We start from the raw sequence: 26,373 nt of genomic DNA, 5'->3' as shown, positions 1-26,373 counted from the left end.
GATCCACAGATTCCATGCAATCTCTATCAAAATCTCAATGGCACTGTTTTTTGTAGACTTAGAAAAGCCCATTATAAAATTTCATACAGCATCTCAAAGAATCTTGCCTAGCCATAACAATCCTGAAAAGAACAAATCTGCAGGACTCACAACACTTTCTAATTTCAAAACTCACTATAAATATAAAGTTACAGTAATCAAAACAGTGTGGTGCTGGAATAAAGTCAGGCACATAGATCGGTGAACTAGAATAGAGAGCCTATAAATAAACCCTTAAATATATGGTCCACTGATTGTTGACAAGAGCAACAGGCTCGTGCAAAAGGAAAACGACAGTGTTTTCAACCAATGGTGCTGAGAAAACGGGATATTCACACGCAAAAGAGTGAAGTTGGACCCTAACCTAATACCATACATAACAATGAACTCAAAATGGATCAAAGACCTAAACATAAGACATAAAACTCTTAAAGAAGATACATAATTTGCCAACATGCATGAGAAAAGATACTCAACTTTATTAATCATTAGGAAATGCACATCAAAACCACAATGAGATACCACTTTACGCTCATTATGATGGTGACTATTTTTAAAACACAAAAAATGGAAAATAACACGTTATACACAACATGGAGAAATTAGAACCCCCATGCATTGCTGGCGAGAATGTAAAATGGTGCAGCCACTGTGGAAAACAGTTTGATGGTTTCTCAAAAAGTCACACGTAGAATTACCCTATGATCCATCAATTCCACTCCTAGGTCTATACCCAAAAGAACCAAAAGCAGGGACTCCAACAGGTGTTTGTACATTTATGTTCATAACAGCATTATTCACAATAGCTAAATGGCGGAAGCACCTGGCCCTGCATCACCCAGCTCCTTTTCTCCAAAGGAAGCCCCCTCTCTCCAGCAACCTTCCAGTTTCCAGCTTCTTCCCAACACAAAGGAGGTTCTTTTCATCTTCCCCCAGAAATTCTTGCTTTCTAACATGTTCCTCCTTTGTATTTTCCTTCCTTCTAATTTTCTGAGAGGCTAAAACATACAGGGTGACCACAAAGTGCCCCCACAGCCAATTTACACACAAGATAGTTCAGAGCCTCCCCGTTTTCATGTGAGGCCATGCGATAAACCGAAATGGAATGAAACCCCATTAGACGGCTCACAACAAGCAATACGAGGGAAGCACAGTTTTTCGAACACTCAATGTAAAAAACGGTGGCCCAGCTGCCTCTAGGGGCCCTCTTTTTGTTTTCACACCTCTTCCTGCAGCTGCGACAGGCTCAGGAGCCCCACAGCTGCTACTGTGCCCCAGACAACAAGGCAGCCCCACTGTCTCAGCCGCATCAGGTCAGAGGACCAGTGTGCCCGTGGGTGGCCACCAGGGAATTTTAGTAGAGAAGGAACATTAGACACCCCAGCTGAACTCGTTGAGAACTACCAGTCATCTCCACCTGGGGTTTCAAAGCTTCTTAAGCTCTCCTGAAAACCTAAGGCCCATTTGTAATGGCTTCTATGAGTTTAAAACAAACAGGTTTTTTCCTCAAAAGTTTCAACTGCTGCCCTTTTATAAAACAGCCTTTAAATCAGTTTTTAAAGAAAAATGTCCTTAACCATGTATTTTGGGGCAGTAGGCATATAAAAAAAAGACGTTTATTTTCCTCTTTGCACTCTTTTTAAATTGTCCCCAAATGTTCTTATTTGCAATAAAGACAACCATTATGGAAACACATTTGCACAAATATTTAAGAAGAAGATTGCCTGGATACAGCATATCCTTGACATTCACAGATGTGACAATTGCCACTTTAAATATTTGAAAAGTCTGACCCTGGAATGTACTACAGTTTAATATTTTGCAGCAGCACAGATATGAATTTCACCTCCAAGCTCATACATGGAAGTGAAGGAATCACGTGGCCAGTGAATAACCTCTAGCAGGTACCAGCTCTCACATCTCAGCAAAGCTTTGTTGTTCTCTACTCGCCTTCACATCTCTCATTCAGGATCTCAAGAATCTGCTTAAATTTTTCATTTGTATTTCATGAGGGGAAAAAAAATATGCCATTGGGGTCTTTGGAACACCTAGGACTCTCAGGGATTTCAGGGCGTGTATCCCACAAGGGTCAGTCTTCTACGTTACGTTAACTGCTGAATGGCGTTCCTGTGGGGAGCAGGGAGCAAAACTGATCGGTGAAATTAGAGCACCTTTACATATTAAGTCAATTTAATTTAGCAAAGCAGTAATTGGGAAGTATGTATAAATTAGTCCATCTTTTTCACTCCCTCAAAATACCTAATTATAAAGGTGACACAATAGGTTAAAGAAGTCGAACAATATAAAGAGCAAGAACACATAAGCCACAAATCCTTTTCTTCCTGAACCCCATCCCCCGAAGATAACTGTGAAGACAGTGAATGCTGCTCAAGAATTTAATAAACATATAAATTTTTTTAGTCATACACAAATGGATTAATTCTATATACATACTTCCATGGATACTGTTTTACTCTACAATATTTTGTATTTATCTTTCTGTGGCCTGCCTATTCACCAACTTTAGCTTTCTTAATTGCTACAAAGTATAATTTACTGAACCAATGCCCTACTGTTGGGCATATAAATTATTTCTGATTTTCTGCAGTAACAGAATGCTTCAGTGAATATCTTTTACATATGTTATTGTCTACATTTGCAAGTGAAATTACTATGTCTAAAGAAATGCCTTCTAAAAATGATGATGGCCCTGGCCAGTGTGATACAGTTAGTTGGAGCACAGTCCTGCAAACTGGAAGGTCACAGGTTCAACTCGAGGTCAGGGCACATGCCTAGATTGCAGGTTTGGTCCCTGGTCAGGGCATGTTCGAGAGGCAATGGATCAATGTTTCTTTCCCTCTTTCTCCCTCCCTTCCTCTCTCTCTAAAATCAATGGGCATGTCCTCAGCTGAGGATAAAAAATAAGTAAAAATTTTAAAAATGGTGATTACTACCCTCCAAAAACAACTGTACCAATTTCTACTCCCAACACCAATATGAGTGCCCACTTTCCAAAACTTTCACTAACAAAAAATATAATCTGTCTTTATCATTCAGACAAATTTTGTTTTACTTACACTTTCTTGAATGTAAGTGAGACATTTTGGGTGTTAAATTGACCATTTGCATTTTTTCTTGTTCATATACTTTGTCTAAATACTTGTTTTCATGTGTATATTACAAATATTTGTTTTGAGTTTATCATCTCCTTTTGCCATTTTTCTTGTTTGTAGTACCAACCAACCACCTAATAAGCTATGTCATACACTCTCCTCCTGGATGGTCTCAGGAAGGGAAGGGTGGTATATTGGCATTCTGGGACAAGTGACCAGTGAAATGCCACAGAAAGCGGTAAGAGGCACGTATGTGGGCAATTCGGGACCGGGTGCACAGCTGAGAAGAAAGGAAAGAAGCCTGAACAAACCAGTGTCTCTGGGGCTTCCAGCCAGAGACCATGTAGACTCACTGGGCTTTGTTAAATGTTAGGAGATATTTTTCAAATAAATACCCACATACTTATATCAAGGAAAACTATTTTTTTAAAAATTAATGTCAGTCCTACTACTGTTCTTATGGAAGAAATTTCAAAATAAAGTCAATCCAATTTAGATTTAGATTATATAGTTTAAGGTTAATTCCTTTAATAATTTGATTATCACTGATTTCCTCTAGCTGATCAAATAATGTTTTATGGTTAAGTTTGCCTATATTCACATGCTATAAATATAAAGGGAAAATGAGCTGACATTTGATATGAAGTATATTGTGATATTTATCTCAAATAGGCCAAAAACAGTTGTGGAGAAACACACTGCAGGCATACGTTTTCGGGAAAAGGGGAGTGGGCAGGGCTTCCTTAAATTTCCTCTGTACTCCTGCTCAAAAGGCACAGCACTTGCATAGTCGGGAACAGACTGAAAGCATCGATAATACACACAGTTGGCTGGCTCTTGTTTCTTAGAGTAGTCCAGTGTCTCTGACAGTCATCTCCTGAGAGACTTCCAGAAACTACCTAAGCAACAGTTCTACGAGCAATACCTCTGCGGCTCCTCTTTCAACAAGCCAAACACTGCATCATGCACCTGTGACCCAGAGAAGACTGCCCCACCCCCAACGGTTACATTTTTATTAGAATAGTTTGATTCTAGGGCAGCACTGCCCGGTAGAATCTTCTGCAATAAAGGAAATGCCCTGCATCGGTGCTACCCAGTACAACAGCCACCAGCCACGTGGTTACTGAACACTTGAAATTGGCTAGTGCAGGTGAGCAACTGAAAATTTTAAATTTTATCTAAATTTTAATAGTCCAATATGACTGTGGTTGCTATACAAGAGTACAGTTTTCAACTAATAGAATCTTTTTTTTTTTTAAGAAAAAATATCCACCTACCTTTCAATCTATCTATAATTATGATAGCACTCCCTAACACAGTTCAGCATGAGAAAAGAATTACTTTGAGCAAGCATACAATTTAGGGCAGAAATTGTTACTTGCCTTCAATGTTCAATTAGTTAATGAGAGAACACGTACTACGTCCTCTTTCTTCTATCCTAGTTTCTTCCATGACTAATGGGGACAGTCAGTCATTACGGTGGTTGGTCAAGGATAGGTCTTCTGCTTTTACTAAAGTGCTTAATAGTCATCAGGAAAAAGGCTGTTCAGGTTGTTCAAAATCTTGCAAAGTAAATGTGAATTTCAAGTCTTGCAATTACAAGTAGGGCCTTGGGCTTAACCAACAGTGGTGTCAACAGATTTCTTAAACTACTTGTCATATAAAAGAATTAAATAACAGCATAATTTGTAAAACTTTGCTAAGTGTTTATTCTTTCTGTGGATAGTAGTTGGATATCCATAAAATAAATTCTATTTCATCAGGTCAGAAGAGGTTTTGTTATGGACTTTCACTTTTAAAAGAGAAAGATGAGAAATATTTTATGCTTGACCTAGTATCTCTGGCAGGCATTCTTATAAATAGATTTTTTTTAGACAGGAAGAGACATCCAGGTTTGACTTTTGTTCAGTTATAACACAAATTCACTAAAGTGATTAACAACACAGTACAAGTAGACAGAGCTGATAAATATATTCAGGTATTCAGAGGGAGAAAAGAATTCTAGACCATTAACTTAGTATCTTACCTCGTAATGAACAAACCGGTCCATTTTCTTGATTCTTAGAGCGTTTATTTCTGAACTGACTTGGAATATCTAAAGAAAGGTCTTAAAAAGAAATAGGAAAACAGCTGTTAAAGTCATATAACCACATTCAAAAAGCAATTTCCAAAACTGGCATATATTTAATGATTTATTACCACTGTCTTAATTTTAAAAGGGAACATTAAAATTATAATAATACAATGTCATATTGCCATATACCAAATATATCTTACCTAGGAATGGGTCAAACTTTCTAGATTCTGTCCCACATATGAGGCAGTTAACCTCATTTTGGAGAATGCCCCCAAATATAGCTGTGACAACCGTAGATGCTCCATTTCTAAAGAAAACCACACAGGAAAACACATCAGTAAAAAACTAAGGTAAATGTGTAAAAGCTCCTATAGGTGACTCCCTCTGGGGGAATGGGTATCATTTATATTTATTTAAATTACAAAATAATGCAAAAACTTCAGAACTATATAGATGTACACTAAATAAAAGGTTTAAGCCATTGACTGGACTCCCCCCAGGCCCTCTTCCAAAACCAAAGTAATCCACACTGGACATTTACCTTCCCCAGCAATTGGATCTTGTGAATGAATGCCTACACTCAGGGCAGGAGGGCCCTTTCCCCACAAGTACATCCCCAAGAAAAGATGGAACTGCCTTATACTGGAATCTTTGCAAGGCCTCTCATCTTACACGGGGCTCTCAATTACTTTACTTTGAACAACCACCTCAATCAGAAATAGATTTCCAGTTTTCAGGTGGTCATCTGTCAAGCTTGGGAGAAAAAAAGTAAGAGATTTAATACTTATTTAGTAATTTCTGGGTGGAGGTATGACTTCACAATTGAAGTGCTAAATTTTGCTGTCAACAAGCCTTCTAAAAAGCTAACTTAAGAGAGTATTATAAACAATCCCTTTGTGGAGATCAAGGATACATCACTTCAATTAGAAAACGAATTGTCCTAATGTTAGTGAACCTCTCCGGGCCTCAGTTCATCAAACGTAAAACAGGAGTAACGTCCAGCTATCTCAGAGGCCTGGTGTGAAGATGAAATGAGTTATGTAAACATGTACAGTGCTTTCAGACAAGTGCTTACCAATAAGAAAGCCCTTAGAGTGTGTTAAGGGCTTTTTATTACTATGATAATTAGGATGATACCTGGCTTTTTGCTTTTATTCCTTAAGTACCGATTTCAAACGTGTACCTCCCTCTCTTTTTGACAGGGCCTGGCAGTCACAGTGCGGACGCAAAGCGGACCCAAGCACAACTGAGCAAGTGCACCAGGGAGAGCATGACCAGCACCGCACGTGCCAGGTGTCGCACTAAGCACTTCCCACTTACTAACCCAGCTGGCCCACACAGCAGCTGTGAGGTAGGTGCAATGCTCCCTGTCTTACACACCAGGAAGCTGAGGTCCAAAGGGTTAAGTATCTGGGCCCAAGGTCGTAGGTGCTGGTCTGGCCTAAGCAGCTGTTCTTAACACTATGCCCGTGCTCTTACTGTAACCAATATCATGACTACTGAGTCTGTTTCAATGTCTTGCCATCATCAGTACTACTACAACACACACATACAGCACTCTTGGTGCACTTACAGTTAACTTGAGCCAGTAAATGCTTCTCAGCCAGCAGGGTCTGAGGCGCTTTGACACTTGTGATCAACGACACTCCCCATACACTCAGCCCTGCTTTCTGAACTGCTCCCCATTAACTACGGTGATCACACAGACAAAACCTACCTGAGCAACTCTATTATTTTAAAAGTCTGCTTCCTTTGGCTTCCTTCCTTTACAGGCAAAAGAAATACACTGCAGCTTTATTTATTTTTTTAAGTTGTTCATAAGGCTTTTTGTTTAGTTCCTAAACAAAAGCTGTGTACGGGAAGGAATATGGGAAGACACACTGGGAACTGTAAACACCATGGGCATCGCAGGTTTTAGGTTTCGTATCTGTGTCATAAACAAAGGATATACCCAAATAATAACTACTGGAAATAAGGGACTACGACTGACCCGTTCATACTGATGTTTACATACAATGCTGCCTTAAAAAAAAAAAAAGTTTATTGACGTGAGAGAGAAACGACGACTGGGTGGCCTCACATACACGCCCCAACTGAGGATGGAACCCACAACCTGGGTGTGTGCCCTGACCAGGAATCAAACCCCCAGCCTTCTGGTGTACAGGACGATGCTCCAACTTAGCCACCCAGTCAGGGCCAATGCTGCCTCTAATTTAAATAGAAACTACTTTATTACAAAGCAGAACATTTAAACTTAATGTAGTTCTTCCTTTGTAATTTCTGCCTCTGAGAAAAGAATACTAATCAAGTCAAAATGCAGAACAGGATTTTTCATTTAATACTATTTTTAGTTTGGTGCTAGCAGCAAAAACAATGCTACCAAAGGTCCCTTCCCTATCTGTACTGGGTTCTAAACGGAATCACAGCTACGAGGACCTGGAAGGCCAAACCTTTTGAGAAGCACGGCAATTCACAGTGCTTACCCTTCTCTGATACAGCCAGATTTGCTATGAGACTGTTCAGTCATTAAAAAGACCTTCTCCTACTAGTCAGATTTATGGACTGCCAGGCCATACTACAGCAACCTCTGTATATCACCTACTCTTTGTTTCTTTGGGGGAGTTTGTCTTAGAAATCCCTTTCCTGTATAGGTCAACACAAAACTTTTCAAAATATGAACCAAAGGAGACTATAACTAACCGATATCTAGGTTAAAATATCATAAAGCATCTATGATATTTTAGCAAAATAAACATTCTAATCTCAATGTATATTTAGGGGTATCAGTACTTGGAAAAGCAATCCAAAAGGTTTGTTTTGTTCATATCAAGAGGTAAGAAAAAATTCTAAGAGCTTACAAATTCCTCAATTTCAATAAAGAACAGATATACGAGGTCTGTCCAGAATGTATCCAGCCATGTAATATGAAAAATAGAGACATTTATTGAAGATACAAGATAGAAGAAACACTGCACATAGGACAAGGGTGCCTCAGTCACCTTCAAAGCAGGCACCTTGGGACCTCACACGGTTCTCCCAATCGCCATCAGCTGCCCTGTCATAATTTCCTGAATCTCACTGATGGTCTGAAATCTCTTCCTTTTCAAAGGGAAAAGCCAGAAGTCACAGGGCACCAAATCTGGGCTCCATGGGGGCTGAGTCACATGCGTGATTTGATGTTTTACCAAAAAACTCTACATAAGACATGATGCATGAGTGGGTGCCTTGTGGTAATGAAGCTGCCAATCACCAGCTGCCTACAGGTGTGGCCTTCTGAATCACTGGAATAGTTTCCACAGAGGAATGTTCAAGCTTAACACAAAATTTGCTGCAGATTCATTGCTCTACTCACTCAGTGATTTTGAATGTGACAGCCACACAGTACACACACTCACTCAATGGTGTCTACCGACCCCACTGACTAGTACAGTGAAGTCGTCATTGTTCACACATGCGCATTACAGTCCACTCTCCTTGGCTGCCAGGCTACACTGATGTCATGCAAACTGTTCTTGTTATATTAACAATGGCCAGACTTTTTCCAGACAGACCTTGTACTTTAGGAAAATCCAAAATATTGTAATTCACATTCAAAAATATTTTAAGCCTTTGTTTTTAGTGAACAAATATAATTAGTATATGAAAATAAGTCTTCAATCCATTACTCACTGCATTTAGAGGAAAACTTTTAAGTGCTAAATTGTACAAATATTTTCTATTGTTTTTCCAAATTTTAAAATGAGCTATACCAAGTAACAGTCAGAACTACACCAAGATGCAAATGTAAGATACCTCTAGTCTGAAAGTGTGAGACATGGTCACAAAGTTTAAGTGCACAAAATTTTCAAAGAAAGTTAAGGAAAACTCTCCACCTTCCATTATAAACCTAAAAATAATACCAACAGAAGTATCTAAGGCTTATCTAAAACACCAAAGGAAACTCAATCTTACATGCAACATTTGTTACTCGCAGACAGAGTAGAATTCTCCTGAAGAATTGCCGAGCGGGAAACACCGTTGAAACCGCCTTGGAGTTCCAAGTGCAGATGGTCCAAAAGGTAGCGCATGAATTCATGGGCATCCTGCTGCTGATAACCCCTGAAACAAACAGAAACAGTCTGTCACTGGGGAGGCTCCGCCTGCGCAGCCAAACAGGCAGGAAGGAAAAGCACTGGGCAGGGCTGCTGCCCTGAGCTCAGAACACAGTGAGGCTCCTGGACTTTTTATTCCCACTCATTCCATGTATTACACACAAAATTTTTCAACAAGAGGAAAATTCTACTACTCAAAAACAAGACTGAAAGCATGAAATATTAGAGCTAATTGGACTTGTCATTATCTCAATTGACCCCACTTTAGAGATGAGGGACACTGAGAGGCAAAAGAAGGGGGGGTCAGGGGTGTGATTTGTCTAGAGTCCCACAGAGATGGGACTCTAACCCACGTCTCTGTCCCAGATGGACTCTGAACCTTCCCACTATCCCACTGGCCCCTCTAGAAGACACGCAAACTGTTGAAATTTCGTATCTTAATCTCACCACAAAACTAGGTCTAACTGGCTGGTGTGGCTCAGTGGATTGAGCGCCAGCCTGCGAACCAAGGGGTCACCAGTGTTCCATTCCCAGTCTGGGCATGTGCCTGGATTGCAGGCCAGGTGCCCAACTGGGGGCATGCAAAAGGCAACCATACATTGATGTTTCTCTCCTTCCCTTCCCCTCTCTCTAAAAATAAATAAAGTCTTAAAAAACAAAACAAAAACAAAAACCCTAGGTCTAAGCCACCACTATATGAAATCTGGCATTTAAACTTAATTTTTTTAGATTGAAAATACTAATTTTAAAACACTGACTGAAAGGAAAAGAAAAATATCTAAAAAGTTAAAGATATCTACCACTGTACACTTGCATCCTAATCTCAGTTCAAAAGACATTTTTAAAATAGATACTTTAAAAATGCATTGACTCAGGCACAATTATTCTCTATTCGAAAATTTGAATATATATATCAACATACTTTTAGGTTACTTCTTACACTATATTCAGATAGGAAATTGTATGGAATTCTCATCCAGATCAATGAGAAGCAAGCAGAAATGGAGGCGGACAGAAAATAAAGCGGATGCAGTTGGAAAGTCACAGAGGTCTATGTAAATAAAATAAGTCAAGCAATGAAAACTGTAATAAAAAAGACTTCTGCCTACATTTTTCCAGCATGGAAGGTTCTCTTTAATCTATCCTCAAAATCTCAAGTTTTTCTGGCTCAGTCTTGAGTCAAAACTTCCACCGCTCTTCCAGGCAACGGTTCTACAAGCAAATTTCTTTCAACCAGAGGTTCCCCCAGTATATATTTTCCCCCATTTCCTGGACTTTCTCCTGGAAATTATAAACGATGAAAACAATCTGCCTAATCAATGGAACTTAAATCAGAAGCCACTTTAGCATTGCACTATAACTTTTTCTGAACTACTTAGGTACTAAATACAGTGTGTTCGAGTATTTCTTCTAAGAGCTGTATGAATAAAAATGTTAACATTCACAGTCCAACGTACTCAAAGTTGGTAGTTCCTTTACATATCTGAGGAGGTGATTTACACTTTTTTCAACACGACATCCTTGTTTTTCATGACTCAAAGGTAATATTGCTATTTTAGGTCATCTTTGAAATCCTATCACATATTTAATTCACCAAAGTAATCTGATACCTAATCATGTTTCTAAAAGGGATCATAAAAAACCAGTCAGTACATTATATTTATGCTAATTTGCATTTTCCTCAAATACATATCCATCCCTTTTTTAAAAATAATCTTCCCAATGAATGTGCCAACAATACCATGATTCTCATTTCTTATATCAAGATACATTATTCTGTAATGTTTCTTTTACCATTAGAAATACATTTTTGACCTATACAAGGTCACGGAACACAGCTGTTTTATAAGGGTAAGTTATCAGTTTCTGCTTTAATTTGTGATCTTTACCAGAAAAGAGTCTCCTCAAAGACTATGGAAATTTTCTGGTTCTGACTAACGAGACATTTACAATTCTATTTTTAAACATTTAAATAAACCTTTCACTGACTTATCTGAAAGTCTTAATATTATTTAGTATGTTAAATTCAACAGACTTCAGTTATCTTTTTAATTACTTGCCAATTATATTGCACAATCTGGGCTTCAGAATTTCCTCTGCAGTCAGCTTGGGTTTCTCTTGTTTGGTAATCATGCTAAAGGAAACGCTCCTCACATTTGGGTGCAATATTTATGTTGTGTACAGATTAGTTCACTGATGCCACCCAAAGAGGCGTTTGTGAGTTAGTGAGGAAATGGATTTATGAAGAGCCCCCCGGCATCTCTGTGACAGAGCCCAACTGCAAGAAAAGACAGGGAAGTAACAGTGGCTCCAGTTTTCACACTTCCTCATCTTCACTTTTGGCCACCTGGAGGATTGCCTCCTCCAGGAAATCTGTCGTAAAGAGGCTGTGAGAAATAACTGTTGGAGAGCACAGTGCAAATATTAAAAGCCTGAAAGATTATGAATCATCCCTTCTGAATGAGGGGGCTGGGAAAGAGGGGCACTGTTGAAGCACAACATACAGGAACACGGGGGCAACTGGCTCTTCACAACAATTTCTGGCACAATGAGGCCACTCATATTCTCCCAAATCTGTAAAAGAACGAGATGCGCCAATACAGAATCATCAAAGAAAATGGCAGCTGGCTTGAGTGTGAAAAGCAGACACTCCAAATAATCAGGCACCACAGAATACAGAAACACAAAGGGGCTTGTGTGGTGCCCCGACACTGCAAGTTGTGACCCGCACCTGGACATTACTGAGTCCTCTCTGCGTCCGGGCAGCACCGGCACGCAGTGTGTGGAACGGCACAGGCCAATGAGGAGTAAGACACGCCTCTGCAGCAGCGATGTGCACCCTTTCCCATCTCACGGCACGCACAGAGTAATTACTGAAACTCTGCAACACACCAGAAATATTTTTTGCCAATCTGACACAACAAATTTTGGCATAATTTTGATTCATTCACACCAGATGGCTATTTTGTGTTGGCCGTTAATCATTTTTTACTTTGACACTCTAAGGGAAAAGAGGTCAGCGCCCCTGACTACATAGTCAGGTATTGCATGTGGTAAAAATTCTGGCAGCACACTGGTTGAAAATTGCTGCTCTACAGGATCAAATTTTTATCATTCTAGAACAAGTTTTTTTCTAAAATACCTAGGACACAGTAAAATTTTAGGTTCCGTTTGTATTTAAAGTATCTTTAACATTCATAAAAGAATTCTAAATTATTTTGAATAATTTGTTCTGTATAAAGTATCTGCAAAACCAAAATCAGTTCAGTTTAGCTATTTCTATCCAGTAGCACCAATCACCGCTGGCTTTCTTCAAGCCAAAAACACCAAAAAAAAGAGAAGATTTCAAAAATGACTTTTTTTGTTTACAAATGCAAAAAAACCACAATAGCAAAATTCCTAGATGGAACTAATATTGTTTAAATATAAAATATCCTGCGCAGTACTTGTTAAAGTTCTCTATATAACCCCATTAAAATTACTCTTAAATTATAATAGGCTAAGACCTCTTTATTGTATACAAAGATCTTTTATGTTTTCTACAAAGCCAAGTAGAATAGTTAGCAAATATAAGATAATGTTTCAGTAATTTACTCACTCATCTTTAAATATTAATTATAAGAACTAATATTTTTAAAAACTAAAGAACACTCTGTTTTGGGAAGCCAAGCTGAATATTTAAACTGAGTTATATGTGAAGGTAGAAATAGCACGTAAGTGATATGAGAAGCAAGGAAATAAATACCAGACCTGATCTGAATTATCAAGAGACTGTCCTGGAGAGTGTTAGCATTAAGCTGGACCCTAAAATAAGAGATGGGACCACAAGGCAAATACCGTAGTCAGGAAGCACACGACAAAGATACAGAGGTGACAAGAAAAAATCACATCAAAGAAAGCAAAGGGTAGCAGGAAAGACTATCAAAATTACAAAAGCCAGTATCTTTTGAATCGGCAACTCTTCTTTTAGGTACTTGCATATGTAGGGATGAGGCTATCTATCCACTGCAGCACAGTTTGGAACAACAAAAGATTAAAAACAAAAGTCCCCTTTCTTAGGGGACTCTTAAATAGATTATGATACAACCATAAAGTAGAAAACTATGCAGTCCTAAAATGGACTGAAAAAGCTATTTATATACTAATATGAATCATCTCAAAGTAGGAAAAAAGATATGTTACCATTTATGTTAAAATTTATGTTAAAAACTGTTACTATTTATGTTATAAACACACATACTTTTATATGCACACAGAGAGCATCACTGAAAGGACACACAGTAACCTAGTAGCTGTGGTTACTCCTGGAAAGCAAAACCAATGGCTGGGGAATAGAGTAAAATACAGATTAAATCCCTAGCAAGAGTCTGACTAGGTGACTAGGTTATTTTATATTAAATCCAAACCTAATTAGTGATAATTTAACAGCCATTTCCACCTTTCCAACTAAGAGTCAAGAAATCCTAAAATCCTTACAAAATTAGTTTCTTCTGGGAGGAGATTTAAATGGCATGGTATATACAAAAATTTTCCTTCCAATCAAAGATCAGAGGTAACAACAGTCAATCACAAGGACTTAAGAGTTCTCTGAAGTTGTTACCTTCTAAACATTTCTGTATATTAGCAACGTATCTAAACCACTACTAGGCAATAATATGCTAAGTTTTACTTCAGCATGCTGGTTTTGTGTAAAAAAAAAAAAAAGAGAGAGAGAAGGAGAGTGATGTTCATAAGGTGCAAAAATCATGACTAGTAAGAACCACGACTTGCCTCAAAGGGTAAAATCAACAGAAGGTGGCACGGCCGTTGTCAAAGCCGTTGTCAAAAAACCGCAGTGCACCAAATCTGCTATTGCCTGAAGCCCTACAGGGGGGACTAAGCGGGGAGAAGAGGCAGGGTCCTCTGACAGCAGGGCTGTTGCCCTACTCAAAGTGAGGCTAGGGAGCGAGCACAGAAAACACAGCGACTCCACAGCCATGTATGGATGCAGCACAGCTACCCTCTGCACGGTGAATCCCAATGGTCTTGACCACAGTCTCCTAAGACCTTCAGAACCCAGAGCAGAACAGTGACTATAATACCCTGGATTTCTACTGATTACATTTGGACTGTTTTTAGTTGAAATAACAAGACAGTGTATGGTAGTAATTATTCTTTATAAGATTTTGAAAGAATAAAGGAAATTTTGTCCAGTGTTTTTCCTAGAGTACATGAAGTTATTTATAAGGGCTTTGTTTTTATAACAACAAAATACCCTACCCTCTGTTAAAGACATTTCTAACATCTACCTATTATTTAAACATTTGTCTAGTGAAATATATCCAACTTCTGTTTTTATCCTTTAAAAAAACAAAAAAGCAAAGCCCATCTCTACTATTTAGAATACCACTGCTTCACTGGAAATTGCCTCAACAACAGTGTGAAGACTAGTATTAATGTTTTAAGTATCTTTCATTAAATAATACTTACCTAAAATTCGGCATAATCTTCCAAACAACATAAAATAAGGACTCTGGGCTAAATGCAGTCTGGCTCCCTTGCCACAAAGCACACAGTGTCTTTCTGAACTCTTCGACCAAAGACCTGGGAAAAAAGAAGGGATGATGCTCTTAGCATTAATGAGAGGCTGCTATTTCAATGCACAACATCCAACTGTCTAAAATTCATAATATATAAAAATGTGAAAACATAAAAAGGGTCTGGTCTCTTCTGAGCTAAGTCTGACAGTTAAGTAAGAGCATCTCAAAAACCCACGTATATAGTTAATTACTGACAAAACCAATTTTTGATCCATATGGTGAAGTTTGTGCCTAAGTACTGCCACATTTGTACAATAAAGCAACAGATAAGCTATAAACCAAATTACTTAAGAATATACATTTTTAAAACTTAATACAATTAACAGACTCTCTTTCTCCATCCCCTGCATTTCCCCTCCTTGCCCTTCCCTAGGAGCACTTCCCACCCCTCATCCTTGCCGCAGAGGCTTCCTCTGGCCACAAGCTTCAGCACTCGGCTCTACACCACGGACTCTCAAAAATCCAAATCTAAAAGCCACATTTTCTCATGACTCCTTTTATTCAGGTTTCTCCAGCTTCCAACAGGGATTTTCCACTGGGTGGCCTCCTGTAACTTCAAACTCATTGTGTACTGAGCCTGCTCTCTGTACTCTCCCTACTGTCCCCCAGTATCCACCCTCCTCTTCTCCATGGGAATACAACTTCAATTTTTTTTTTCTTGGCACATGAACTCCTAGAACAAACAACTATGAATGTGTTCAACTTCTGAGAAATTTCCTTAAAGAGAAATAGTCCTTATTAACCTCTTTCTTCTTCCTTTCTGGCTGGAATGAGGACGAAATGGTAGTACTACGGCAACCATCCTGGACTATGTGGCTGAGAGTCCCACACCAGGGCTGGGGGAACAAAGAGCTAGAGGGAGCCTGATGACTGTGTGAAACATCCCTAGACAGAGCTGTTTCACACAGCCCACCAACTTCTGCATGGGAGTTTCAGTCACTGTTAATTTTGGTTATCTATGCATGTAGCTAAACTGATAAACCTCCTTAACTTCAATGACTATATCTGTCGATACAACTACCATACTCATGGATACCTAATTCATATCTCAGGGAATCTCAGTATCTCTTTCTCAACCCGTTATCCAGTAGATCCCTGGAATACAAAGCATATTTTTTACTTTTAGTACCTGAACTTATGTTTGAGGAATTCTCCACCTTAAGAGTATTGGTGAAAGTCAGAGCCTGCTTCCCACTGTGGAAGCTGGAAAGGCCCATCCCTCCACCCCTCCCCCTGCAGCCAAGACTCAGGTACATGGTGTGGGTTCTGCATCTTTGAAGCAGGTGTATGGGATGCAAAGAAGCTGGGGCAGTGCCAAATCCTTCGTGGTGGCAAAAGGCGTCATCTGTAGTGCAGGGCCAACAACAACAGCATTCACCCAGCACCAGCTCCAGCAGTGCCGGCAGCAGGCGCTACGGTGCAGCACTGGGTGGTGGGAGCAGTGATATCTTTCTGGGAAAGATCTGTGTACTGATTGTGGCTTTGGTTCTGGATGCCCAGACTTCAGACCTGATTTTCTACCCATCCAGTAATGGTAGGGGCCCCACTTAGACCTTCAGTAAATTTCTTTTCTGCCTAAGACGGCGAGAAGCAATTTTTATTGTTTGTCACTAAACCCTAAATGACATTAATCACGTACCAGTCATTCTTCCTTAAGTTTTGTGCACATGTATTTTTTCCTCTTCATTTCACTACTATCCCCTCCAAACCAATTACTATAGAGTGTGAAACTGTGAAACCTCCTTGAACACAGGCATTTTCCAGTTCATCCTACATGTCGTTATCAAAACACCACTTTTAGTGATGTCATTCCATCTCTGCTCCAATCAATGCCTGGCTTTAAAGTTCCCCCATGTTTTGGCTCCAGCCATACTGTACACTGGTCTAACATGTTCTGTCCTGGTCTCCCTCAGCCACCTAGACAGAACAGCGCCAGATTATAAGGTGGCTTTCTGGAATGTGTTTGGACGGGATGTGTGGGTGTGGGGATGGGCAGGCAGGGAAAACATTACATTAAAATATGCACAGATTATTAGTCATAGCCCTATTTCAGTAATGGTAAGATATGAAAAAACATGCCCCTAACAATCACAATAAGACAGATTTTCTATCCCCAAATAGAGCGTGTCTGCAGTGAATACATATTGGTTCTCAATAACTGTCCATTTTTTCCCTCTTCATGTCAATGAAGAATTGACTGTATTGATGACTATGAATTAACTTTATTATCTAAGATGGGTTTACCCAACACTGTCAGTCAAATCAATTCACAAAGATTAATGATATTCATGCTGGTCTACACCTAGAACTATACTTCATGTACAGATGTCAATTTTAGAATGTCCAAATTCACAAAGATTTCAATAAGTAGATGCTAAATTTATGCTGCTTTTTAGATAAATACATATACAAGAATTCCAACAATTATCAAGATCACCAGCTAGATACTTAACACACGATTTTTAGAAGAGGAGTTTTTAAAAATGTATGTGCCCGTGAACTCACATATGCAATGGAAATCACCAGTAAGAGTCATTTGTTTGGTAGCTCAGAGCCAGAAAGAACATATTCTTAGAACTCACACATTGTTATCCCCTTGGCTCCTGGTGTGGTATGTGCGCCTTCCTGCCGTCTTCCCATTCCTTAACTCCACAGCAGGCAGTTCTTTGAAATAACAGCAAAACTGTTCAATGTTACTATTTAAAAAGGAAGGGAAGAAAATTATTATTTTTTAATATACTAGGATGGTAAAGAAAGTTCTATGAAACGTACATATGGATTTTGAAAATGTGATCTTTCAATTTTTCCTTTATATTGTACTCAATGTAGTCTCTTGCACTGAGTTTTTTTATTGTTTCCACATTTATTCCAAGAGACAGTATAAATATTGTAGGTGACTTTGTAGAAAGTCATCTTAAAGCAGAACCTCTGTTCCAAAACTCCTCAATCTTCAATCCCCGTGCCCACACCTACAGGCTGTCACCATTGCTCTCTTCTCAGGGTGCTTGTGTCCAGTTGGTCAACAACTTCCTCAAACCCTCAAATACTGACAGACCACGAAACCAAACACATTGTTTAGATACATAGACTAGCAAGGAGAATTCAGTCATGACTAAAATTTCTTCTTTGAGCAAACTGGCTAAGCTAACAGGAGAGATCAAATACAGCTTCTGCTCCTTATTAGCAAGGTGGCCTTGGGGAGATAATTTATTCTGACCTTTGATGGTTCATTAAAATCTAAAAGTATACAACTTTCAAAATAATTTACTCAATACAACCTAGGACCAAGCCTTCTTGGTCATTTTATATTTACTGCTTATCTTACATTCTGAAGATCTTCTAAACATCCGGTCTTATGACCACACCTAAGACTCAACTAATGATTCAAATAAGTTTTCTGATCAAGGCTCCCTGTAGTCTAGGAGTCTGCAAACTACAGCCCACACAGCATATCTGGCCCTGGGCCAGTGAGCTTTTACATTTTTAAGCAGCTGTTTAAAATGGGTGGGGTGGGTAGAGGAGAAAAGAATATATGAGATTGTATATGGCATGCAAAGATTAAAAATATCAAAGAACATGTAAAAAGGACCCATGGACAAAGCCAAAGTGGGGAGGATTGAGGATGGGAGGTGGGGGTGAGTGGGGCAGGGGAAAGTGATGGTGGGAAAATGGAGACAAATAAATTTGACTATTAATAAAAAAATGATAAAAATATGTATTTAATCTGGCCTTTTATAGAAAAACTTTGCTGGCCTCTGCTCTAGCCTTTTCAAGAAGCAATAGGAAACAAATAATAACAGCAGGCAGCTATGTAATGCTAGGCACTTTTCTAATAAGCACTTTATGCAAATTATACTCTTTAATCATCCCAACAACCCTGTGAGGTAAAACTATTATCTCCAATTTCACTGATGAGAAGAACTAAGGAATTGAGGTGACTTGCCCCCCAGCCATATGACTAGAGTCAATGGCAGAGAGGCACTGAGCCCACAGCCTCTGCTCTTAACCACTCCACCAGAAACCAACATCAGATACTTAAGCTCTGTCACATTACCTGAGTGACTGAAGGATGGCATTCATAAAACACGTGTTCCCCAAATTCCGAAGGCCTGTGGCACAAATGGCCGTGGTGCTTCCCTATAAAACGGGACAAGAGGAGGCCATCAGTAGTGCCCAGAGAAGGCTAGCTGTTCCAAACATCAAAGCAAAGCAAAGGCCTATAGTATTTGAAACTCTAGAATCAAGCCAGCTTGGAATTTGTCCTTTTCTGTCCAACCAGTATTTCACACTCTGTTTACATTCTCTGTATTAGTGTCTAGATATGTTTAGAAGGTTGTTTCTGATCCTGGGTTTGTTGTAAATGGCAGTATCTTACGGAAGTTTTATGAGGAAATCAGCATTGTAAGTACCATGCGGCACACAATGCAAAAACCAGGAAGACCCTTAAAAGAAATAAAGATTAAGACTTAATGACTTTGTAAGATTCTATTAAACCTACTACAAATTGAAAAATATAAACTGATACACCCCTAATATTTCTGTTCCCAAACTTTTAATTCTAAGCCATGCATAAATGACCGATATATGTTTTCATAGCAATGGAATATCCATCTTTAACTACTTGAACTTCCCTTAAACTGAAGCCTGGTTTTCTGATTAGCCCCACAAATGCACTATGACATCTGAACGCAACACCTGAACACTGGAAGTGAAATCTGCCAATCCAACTCAAAGCATCTCTGCCCATAATTCAGATGGCCAGAGAGCACTTTAGCTCCTTCCTCCACAAAGTCGTGACCCTTTAATAAGTGTCTATACATAGCTAGCACGAGGGCAGAGAGGTAGTTATTGTAGATGCGGGGCAAAATTATTCAAGTATCTCGTGATTTTTAAATTTTGCTAATCCATTAATGGCTCATACATCTGGTAACAACAGATGGTTACCAGAATGAGAAAGCATATTCTTTTATGGTGGAGTTATATTCTAAACAAGTCCTAGGAAATAAAATACCAGTACTTCAGACCCACAGATTTTGCACTAGGGTCCTTTAACAGAAAGCCAGGATCTTTGGGTCCCACAGAAACGTCCTAATAAGGTACGTGAGTAGGCACTGAGAACAAACGCGTGCTAAGGCGGAGGAGTACAGTAGTGATCCTGACAGAATAAAGGCACTGTCAGATGGACTCGCTGGGGCACTGAGCCACACCAAGAATCATTAGAATGTCCGGACTGGGTGGCTTGGTTGGTTGGAGCATTGTCCCGTACACCAAATAGTTGTGAGTTGTGGGTTCAATCCCTGGTCAGGGCCCGGACGGCAGGGGGAGGGGGACGTAACCAATGTTTCCCTCTCTCTTTTCCTTCCTTTCTCTCTAAAATCAATAAATACATATCCTCAGGTGAGGATTTAAAACAAACGAATCATTAGTACAAGTGGCAAACATTTTATAAAATATTACAAATCCAAGGCATACATTTACAAAAGTTTTTAAGGGACAACACTAATGTTAAAGTTGTAATACAGCAGAGACTAGATCTCAACTAATTCTTATTATTTGAATAAAGTTTAATTACTTACATTTACTTTTAATAGCTTGCTGTTTAGTGATGAGTTTTCCAAAAGTTTTCTTTTCCTATGTCTGTCAGCTGTGAAAGCTGAGCTATTAAAATACAAACAGAAAGACAGTCAAAAAGATAAGAATACATACAGACTACACAGCAGGTTTTAGAATAAACTTGGCTGCTCTAAGTGTCTAGGGTATGGAGCCCTGCCTGGCTGCTTAGTCAGGCTAGGAAATGACCTCTAAGGCCCATGCTGGCCCACAAGTACAGAAGTAACTGAGGAGTTCCACTTCCCTTGAAAATCCCCACTGCTCCTTCAGCAAGGTGCCATGGGAGGCTGCCACCACGGGCGCTTCCAAGAAAAGCTAGCCAGGCAGATAGGGCCCGTGAGACAGTCCTGTCCACCACCGTCTGTCTACTCAGTCACGGAGCTCCAAAAATGAGAAGAGCCGTTCCTCGTAATAGAAGGAAGACTCTGGTCTGACATGAGACTTTCACCATCTCAAATACTCTGCTACTTCTTAATTTTGATAAAGGCATTATTTTTTGTTCATTTGTCATAATAGGTTATGGTATAATCTGAGTTTGTGGAATGATAAATTATAGGCATATATAAATTAATTTGATACAGCTATGCTACAAAGAATATTCTAAAGCAAATCCTAATTAGCACAGAAATTCTGCATTAGAATTATTTAAATTTTTCTTGATAAAAGAGATATTTTGCTTAAAATGTATCAGGAATTAATTCCTATCTTCAAAGGGTCACTTTAAAATTATTATATATCAGGACAACCAAGCTAAAAGAGGTAAAATTATCATTAAACAACACAGACTTTTTAAGTTTTCCAATTCTTTCCCATCTTCTAAAAGTACTAGGCTAATCCATGCCCTGGCCCATATGGCTCAGTTAGTTGGAGCACCGTCCTGTGAACTGACAGATTACGAATTCGATTCCCAGTCAGGGCGCATGCCCAGGTTGTGGGTTTGGTCCCCTGTCAGGGCGTGTACAAGAGGCAACAAATCGATGTTTCTCTCTCACCTCTATGTTTCTCTCCCTTTCTCTTTCCCTCCCTTCCCTTCTCTTTGAAATCAATGAGCATGTCCTCAGGTGAGGATAAAAAATAATAATAAAAAAAATAAGGAAATAAAAGTACTAGGCTAATCCAATGTAAATACAGAATTACTTCTCCTTCCAGAATTTCCAGAGGAACTGTGTCTTTGGAGCATCAGACCTAGTAACAATCGGTTGCTCCGAATCTAAAACCGCTGGTAGGAAATCTATCTGCAGAACTGTGCTCATGCCCCTCAGTGTACGGCCGAGGGCAGGGCACGAAGATTACAGTGTTAGGTTATTCTGCCACAAATTCCCTAAGTAAAGAAGTTGAAACACAAGCAGAATATATGTACTACTTAGTGACAGTGCCCATAGTTAGCTTTTAGTTTTAACCTACAACCTACATAAAGCACTTAGTTTTTTAAAATACAAGTTATTAAAATTTTACCACCCGTGAGCCTCAAAATGGAAGAATCCTCTAGATCCACACCATCTGTTATGGTAGCTACTCACTACATGTTGCTCTCTATGTATTACATAAATTAAAACTAAATGAAATTTAAATTCAGTTCTCGAGTCACACTGGGCACTTCTGAAGCATGGCTAGCGGCCACCGTGTTGGACAGCGCAGATGACAGCCCATCTCCCTCCCTTCAGAAAGTTCTGCTGCACTGTGCTGCTCTAGTGAACATGCAGGGAAGTCTAAAAGTTAAGTAAAACATAAATGTAGTCATAGTTTTTAAATTGTGCCTTCCATTATAAATTAAAGCCTGCTTGAAAAACGTAAAAATGAACTTAGGTAATGTTTTTCAACATAGGAAAAGGATCGCAAGGTTGATTTTCAGTGGGGCCAAGGAGTGCAGACCAGGTGGTTGTAACATCTTTTACCTGACAAAGTGGGTCGATGGGAATGAAAAATTGGTAACTATGTACATGCATGCAGGTTCTTGAATGTCGTCCTTTTTCCTTTGACTTGGTTCTGATGAATTTATTTGGGATTAGATGGTAGTCTTTTCTTAAGAGAGAAAACTTCTCTGTGCCTACCCACTTCTATAAGGAAGACCCAACACAGTGAAGACCTTTGCAATGCCACCGCCACACCAAAGAGGGACAATACATAGACTCCTGCGGGACCTCCTACTTCACAGTCAGGTGTGACAATTTCAGACAGAATTAGATATTTTAGATCTGTGTGTCTAATCCTAGAGAGGGCTCTGGCTGCTTTGTTCAAATTAAAAGGGAGGAAGTGCTTTGAAAAAGAAAAAAACCAAAAAAAAAAAAAAAAAAAAAAAGATGACAAGCCCAAAAGTACTTAAACCCAAAGTGTTTTAATTCTTTTAGATTTTAAAGAAATCAATTCTTCTTTCCTTTCAGCATTATAATCTATTTAGTCAAAGACATATATACGGATTTTGGTTAACCGAAGCTATGCAGCATTTCACTTGAAGAACCGAGGTTATTTCCTACCGATATATAATTCAAAAATATTCTATCGCCTATACATTTAAGTTTGCTTTTGGCACATGCTCACAATACCTTTTATACATCAACTGTCACAAAAAATAGATGGCACCTGATGATGGGGGGGGCAGTTCACACAAATTTCACTTCAGTCAGCAGTCACTCCAGGCCTATGCTTGCTATTTGTGTTTCTGTTTAACTGCTCGAATTTGGGGTCCAGCGAGTTTTATCTGAATGGCCTACTGGCTACACCAAGAAAATTCTATTCATGTAAGTACTTTAATTTCTTTATGATGACAAAGCATCTCACAGCTTCTTGTAATTTCAAGTGATATATACTGTCCCTAACAAAAGGAAAGAACAAAGTAGGATCCTGTTGTATCACATAAATGCAAAGTGGGCAACAATACAATTAAACCTGATTTCTCTTAAAAAGAATGCATACATTTTGGTGCTTATAAGATGGCCTCATAATACATTCGGTAAGGACTTTCTAACACCAAAGGTAGTTGCATAATGATTTCAGGTTGTCTTCTGCCCTTTCCCTGCACACCCCGCAAGTTCCCCTTCCTAAAAAAATTGTGTAGTTTACAATTTGGTGGGTTATAACTAAAAAACAGGCCCTGAGGCCCTTGGATATGGTTTATGACAAATATTAAATGAAATAAATGCTGAGATATGACCATTAAGTAGGGGAACGGTTTCAGGAACCCAAATCTAAAGCTTATTAACATTTCAATCACACTAAAAACATGATGAAGTTCTGGAACTCATAAACTAAAATCCCACTCAAAAATTCAGAAAGACCTCTCAATCCCAACCCATCCTTTTTTCCCCCAAGGCCTGTTACTTACTTTTCCAAGTTCTGTAAGTGTTCTCTGACTTTCTGCACCAATCCCAGCTTGGTGTCATTAACCACAAAATCATCACAGCGATAACTGCAAGAAAAACATTCATCAATGTGTGCAAAGAGCTTGAGGAAACCACAGTAATGAAATCACTAAAAGGCCTGGCTGCTGCCAAGATGCTCGCGCGGCTCGCAGGCAGTTACTGTTGGTAGTAGGTGTAAGGGGGACTTGGAATGCACAACGGAATGTTTCTTATGAGCCTTTTGAAAAAAGCCACGTAGGCAATGAACACTAGCTTCTTTTCACATTTTTATTCAAAAGCTCAATTCTTCCTTCAAAAATGAAATAAGCTGCTGCACGTATTACATTCATTTTAGAGGTGCATGATACATACAAAATGAAATAAAAAGCACCAATTCTATTCATAAAGCTTCAAGGTGATACTTCCCAACTCAAATTAATGGGGAAACTGGGGGAAGAAGAGATTTAAATAAAAAGTAGGGAAAAGGTAACTAACCTGTAGGGATGGTTGAATATAAACACTAAAAATAAAGCTGTACATTTAAAATATAATTTAATTAAAATCATTTGAGTTCAGATGGTTGAGAAGAATAAATCTTTTCATTCTGAGGTGTTAGAAACAAAAATATAAAAAGGTGGCTACATCTTTTAGAAAACTGGTAACTGCTTTGAAGAAAGATGTTTAAGGTTTTCCTTAAAAATGACATGGTGTGCACGTGTGTGTGTGCATGGGCACGCTTCAGCAAGTCAATGAGCAAATGACATAAGGAATCACACCTAATAAATTTTCACTTGTACATTAGCATTCCATTTTTTTCCTGGGATAAGGCCAATTTTAACAAAAACAACTTACAAGTTTTGTACTACCCAAGAATAATGACAATAACACTGCTCTTCTGAGCAAACAAAACTCTGAATGCATAGCAATAGCAAAAATTAGGTCATCTCTAGCAGAATCCAAAAACCATTTCTTACACATCTGAAACCAATCTCTTAAAAAATCAGGAGAGAGTAGGAGAAAGTAACTCAAAAAAATTACACACAAAAGCATGGCTTGTGTCTTTTACTCTCAGGAGTCAAATTTTAAGTGTATGCTTTTGGAAACTTTCAATTATATATGTAATAAATTATACCCCTTTGCCCCAATGATTAACTACCCATGCTGTCAATCAAGTGTCTCTAATCTGTTCTCTAAATTCCCAGGAACAAACCCTAACATTTCTGCGAATAACAAAAGCCACCTTTTCCATCCTAGACTGTTTTTCTATGACCAAATACCAGCAAAATGGCAGGAGAGTAACTTTTTATCAGTTTTATGACAAATACATAAAGGAATTACACAAGTGAACAGTTTTACTTCTTTGCTTCCTCTCAGCATAAATGTCAAGAGGGTCAAGTCAACTCTGTCCCAATTTGGGCCTAAGGCACTTGGTTCCTCCATGAACCTTAAGCATTCCCTAAAGAAGGAAACTGCATTGTTACTCTAATTCCTCCTTACATTTTCTTTTTATGTTGGCATATATTTATGTGTGGTATTTCAGATAAAACAATACTGTGTTCAAAACAAACTCAACTCCTAATGCCAGTGTCCAACTGGGAAATGAAGTCTAAGAGGAAATTTAGATCACCTTTTGTGTGTTCACAGGATGTCCCTACTATTGAACTGAAAAGTGAACCCCTTAACCTACACAAAAAGTGGTTAAAGTGGTTACTTTGTTTAAAGAAACAGCTTCAAATTAAATTAAATCATGATTTTGTTCTTATTAAAGTAATTCTTTTTGCTGTGACATGGATTCAGCCTGGGATATAAAATTACTTTACATTTGTTAAAGTATTTTCATATATTGAAACACACGCTTAATTTTGGCCTTGTCTGTTCCAACTAATCTTGTTTAATTGTGTCTTGTTGTTTCATCTCTCTGAACTTTTACTATTAAAGTGAGTAAGTTGCTATAGACTCTAGAGCTGTGTTAATAACACAACTGAGGAACTGAATTTTAATTTTTTTAAAAATATATTTTATTGATTATGCTGTTAAAGTTGTCCCATTTTTTTCATCCCATTTATTCCCCTCCATCCTGCACTGCCCCTCCCATTATCATCCCCACCCCCCCAACTCCCCTTTAGTTCATGTCCATGGGTGGTATGTATAAGTTCTTTGGCTTCTCCATTTCCTATAGTATTCCTAACCTCTCTCTGTCTACTTTGTACCTACCATTTATGCTTCTTATTCCCTGTACCTTTTCCCCCATTCCGCCCCCCCCCCCATAACCCTCCATGTGATCTCCATTTCTGCGATTTTCTTCTTCTTCTAGTTGTTTGCTTAGTTTTTGTTTTTTAGGTTCATTTGTTCATAGTTGTGGGTTTGTTGTCATTTTACTGTTCATATTTTTTATCTTCTTTTTCTTAAATAAGCCCTTTTAACATTTTATAATAAGGGCTTGGTTATGATGAACTCCTCTAACTTGACCTTATCCAGGAAGCACTTTATCTGCCCTTCCATTCTAAATGATAGCTTTGCTGGAGA

At 38.7% G+C, this 26,373-nt stretch overlaps 1 protein-coding gene across 2 annotated transcripts in view; it reads right to left on the bottom strand.

Moving 5' to 3' along the window:
- USP3 (ubiquitin specific peptidase 3) overlaps window positions 1-26,373 on the bottom strand; it is a 93,599-nt gene that overhangs the window by 19,929 nt on the left and 47,297 nt on the right. For both annotated transcript variants that reach the window (XM_024568124.4, XM_071221983.1), the window contains exons 4-11: window positions 23,832-23,915; window positions 20,476-20,557; window positions 18,954-19,036; window positions 17,482-17,595; window positions 14,790-14,903; window positions 9,181-9,327; window positions 5,430-5,536; window positions 5,179-5,259 (exon numbers count right to left, since the gene is read on the bottom strand). In XM_024568124.4, coding sequence (XP_024423892.1) covers window positions 5,179-5,259; window positions 5,430-5,536; window positions 9,181-9,327; window positions 14,790-14,903; window positions 17,482-17,595; window positions 18,954-19,036; window positions 20,476-20,557; window positions 23,832-23,915 — 812 coding nt within the window. The remainder of the gene's footprint in view (window positions 1-5,178; window positions 5,260-5,429; window positions 5,537-9,180; window positions 9,328-14,789; window positions 14,904-17,481; window positions 17,596-18,953; window positions 19,037-20,475; window positions 20,558-23,831; window positions 23,916-26,373) is intronic.

The sequence above is a fragment of the Desmodus rotundus genome, chromosome 7 (genome assembly GCF_022682495.2).
Source record: "Desmodus rotundus isolate HL8 chromosome 7, HLdesRot8A.1, whole genome shotgun sequence".
Classification (NCBI taxonomy): Eukaryota; Metazoa; Chordata; class Mammalia; order Chiroptera; family Phyllostomidae; genus Desmodus; species Desmodus rotundus.
This window is presented reverse-complemented; position numbering and strand designations above follow the sequence as displayed.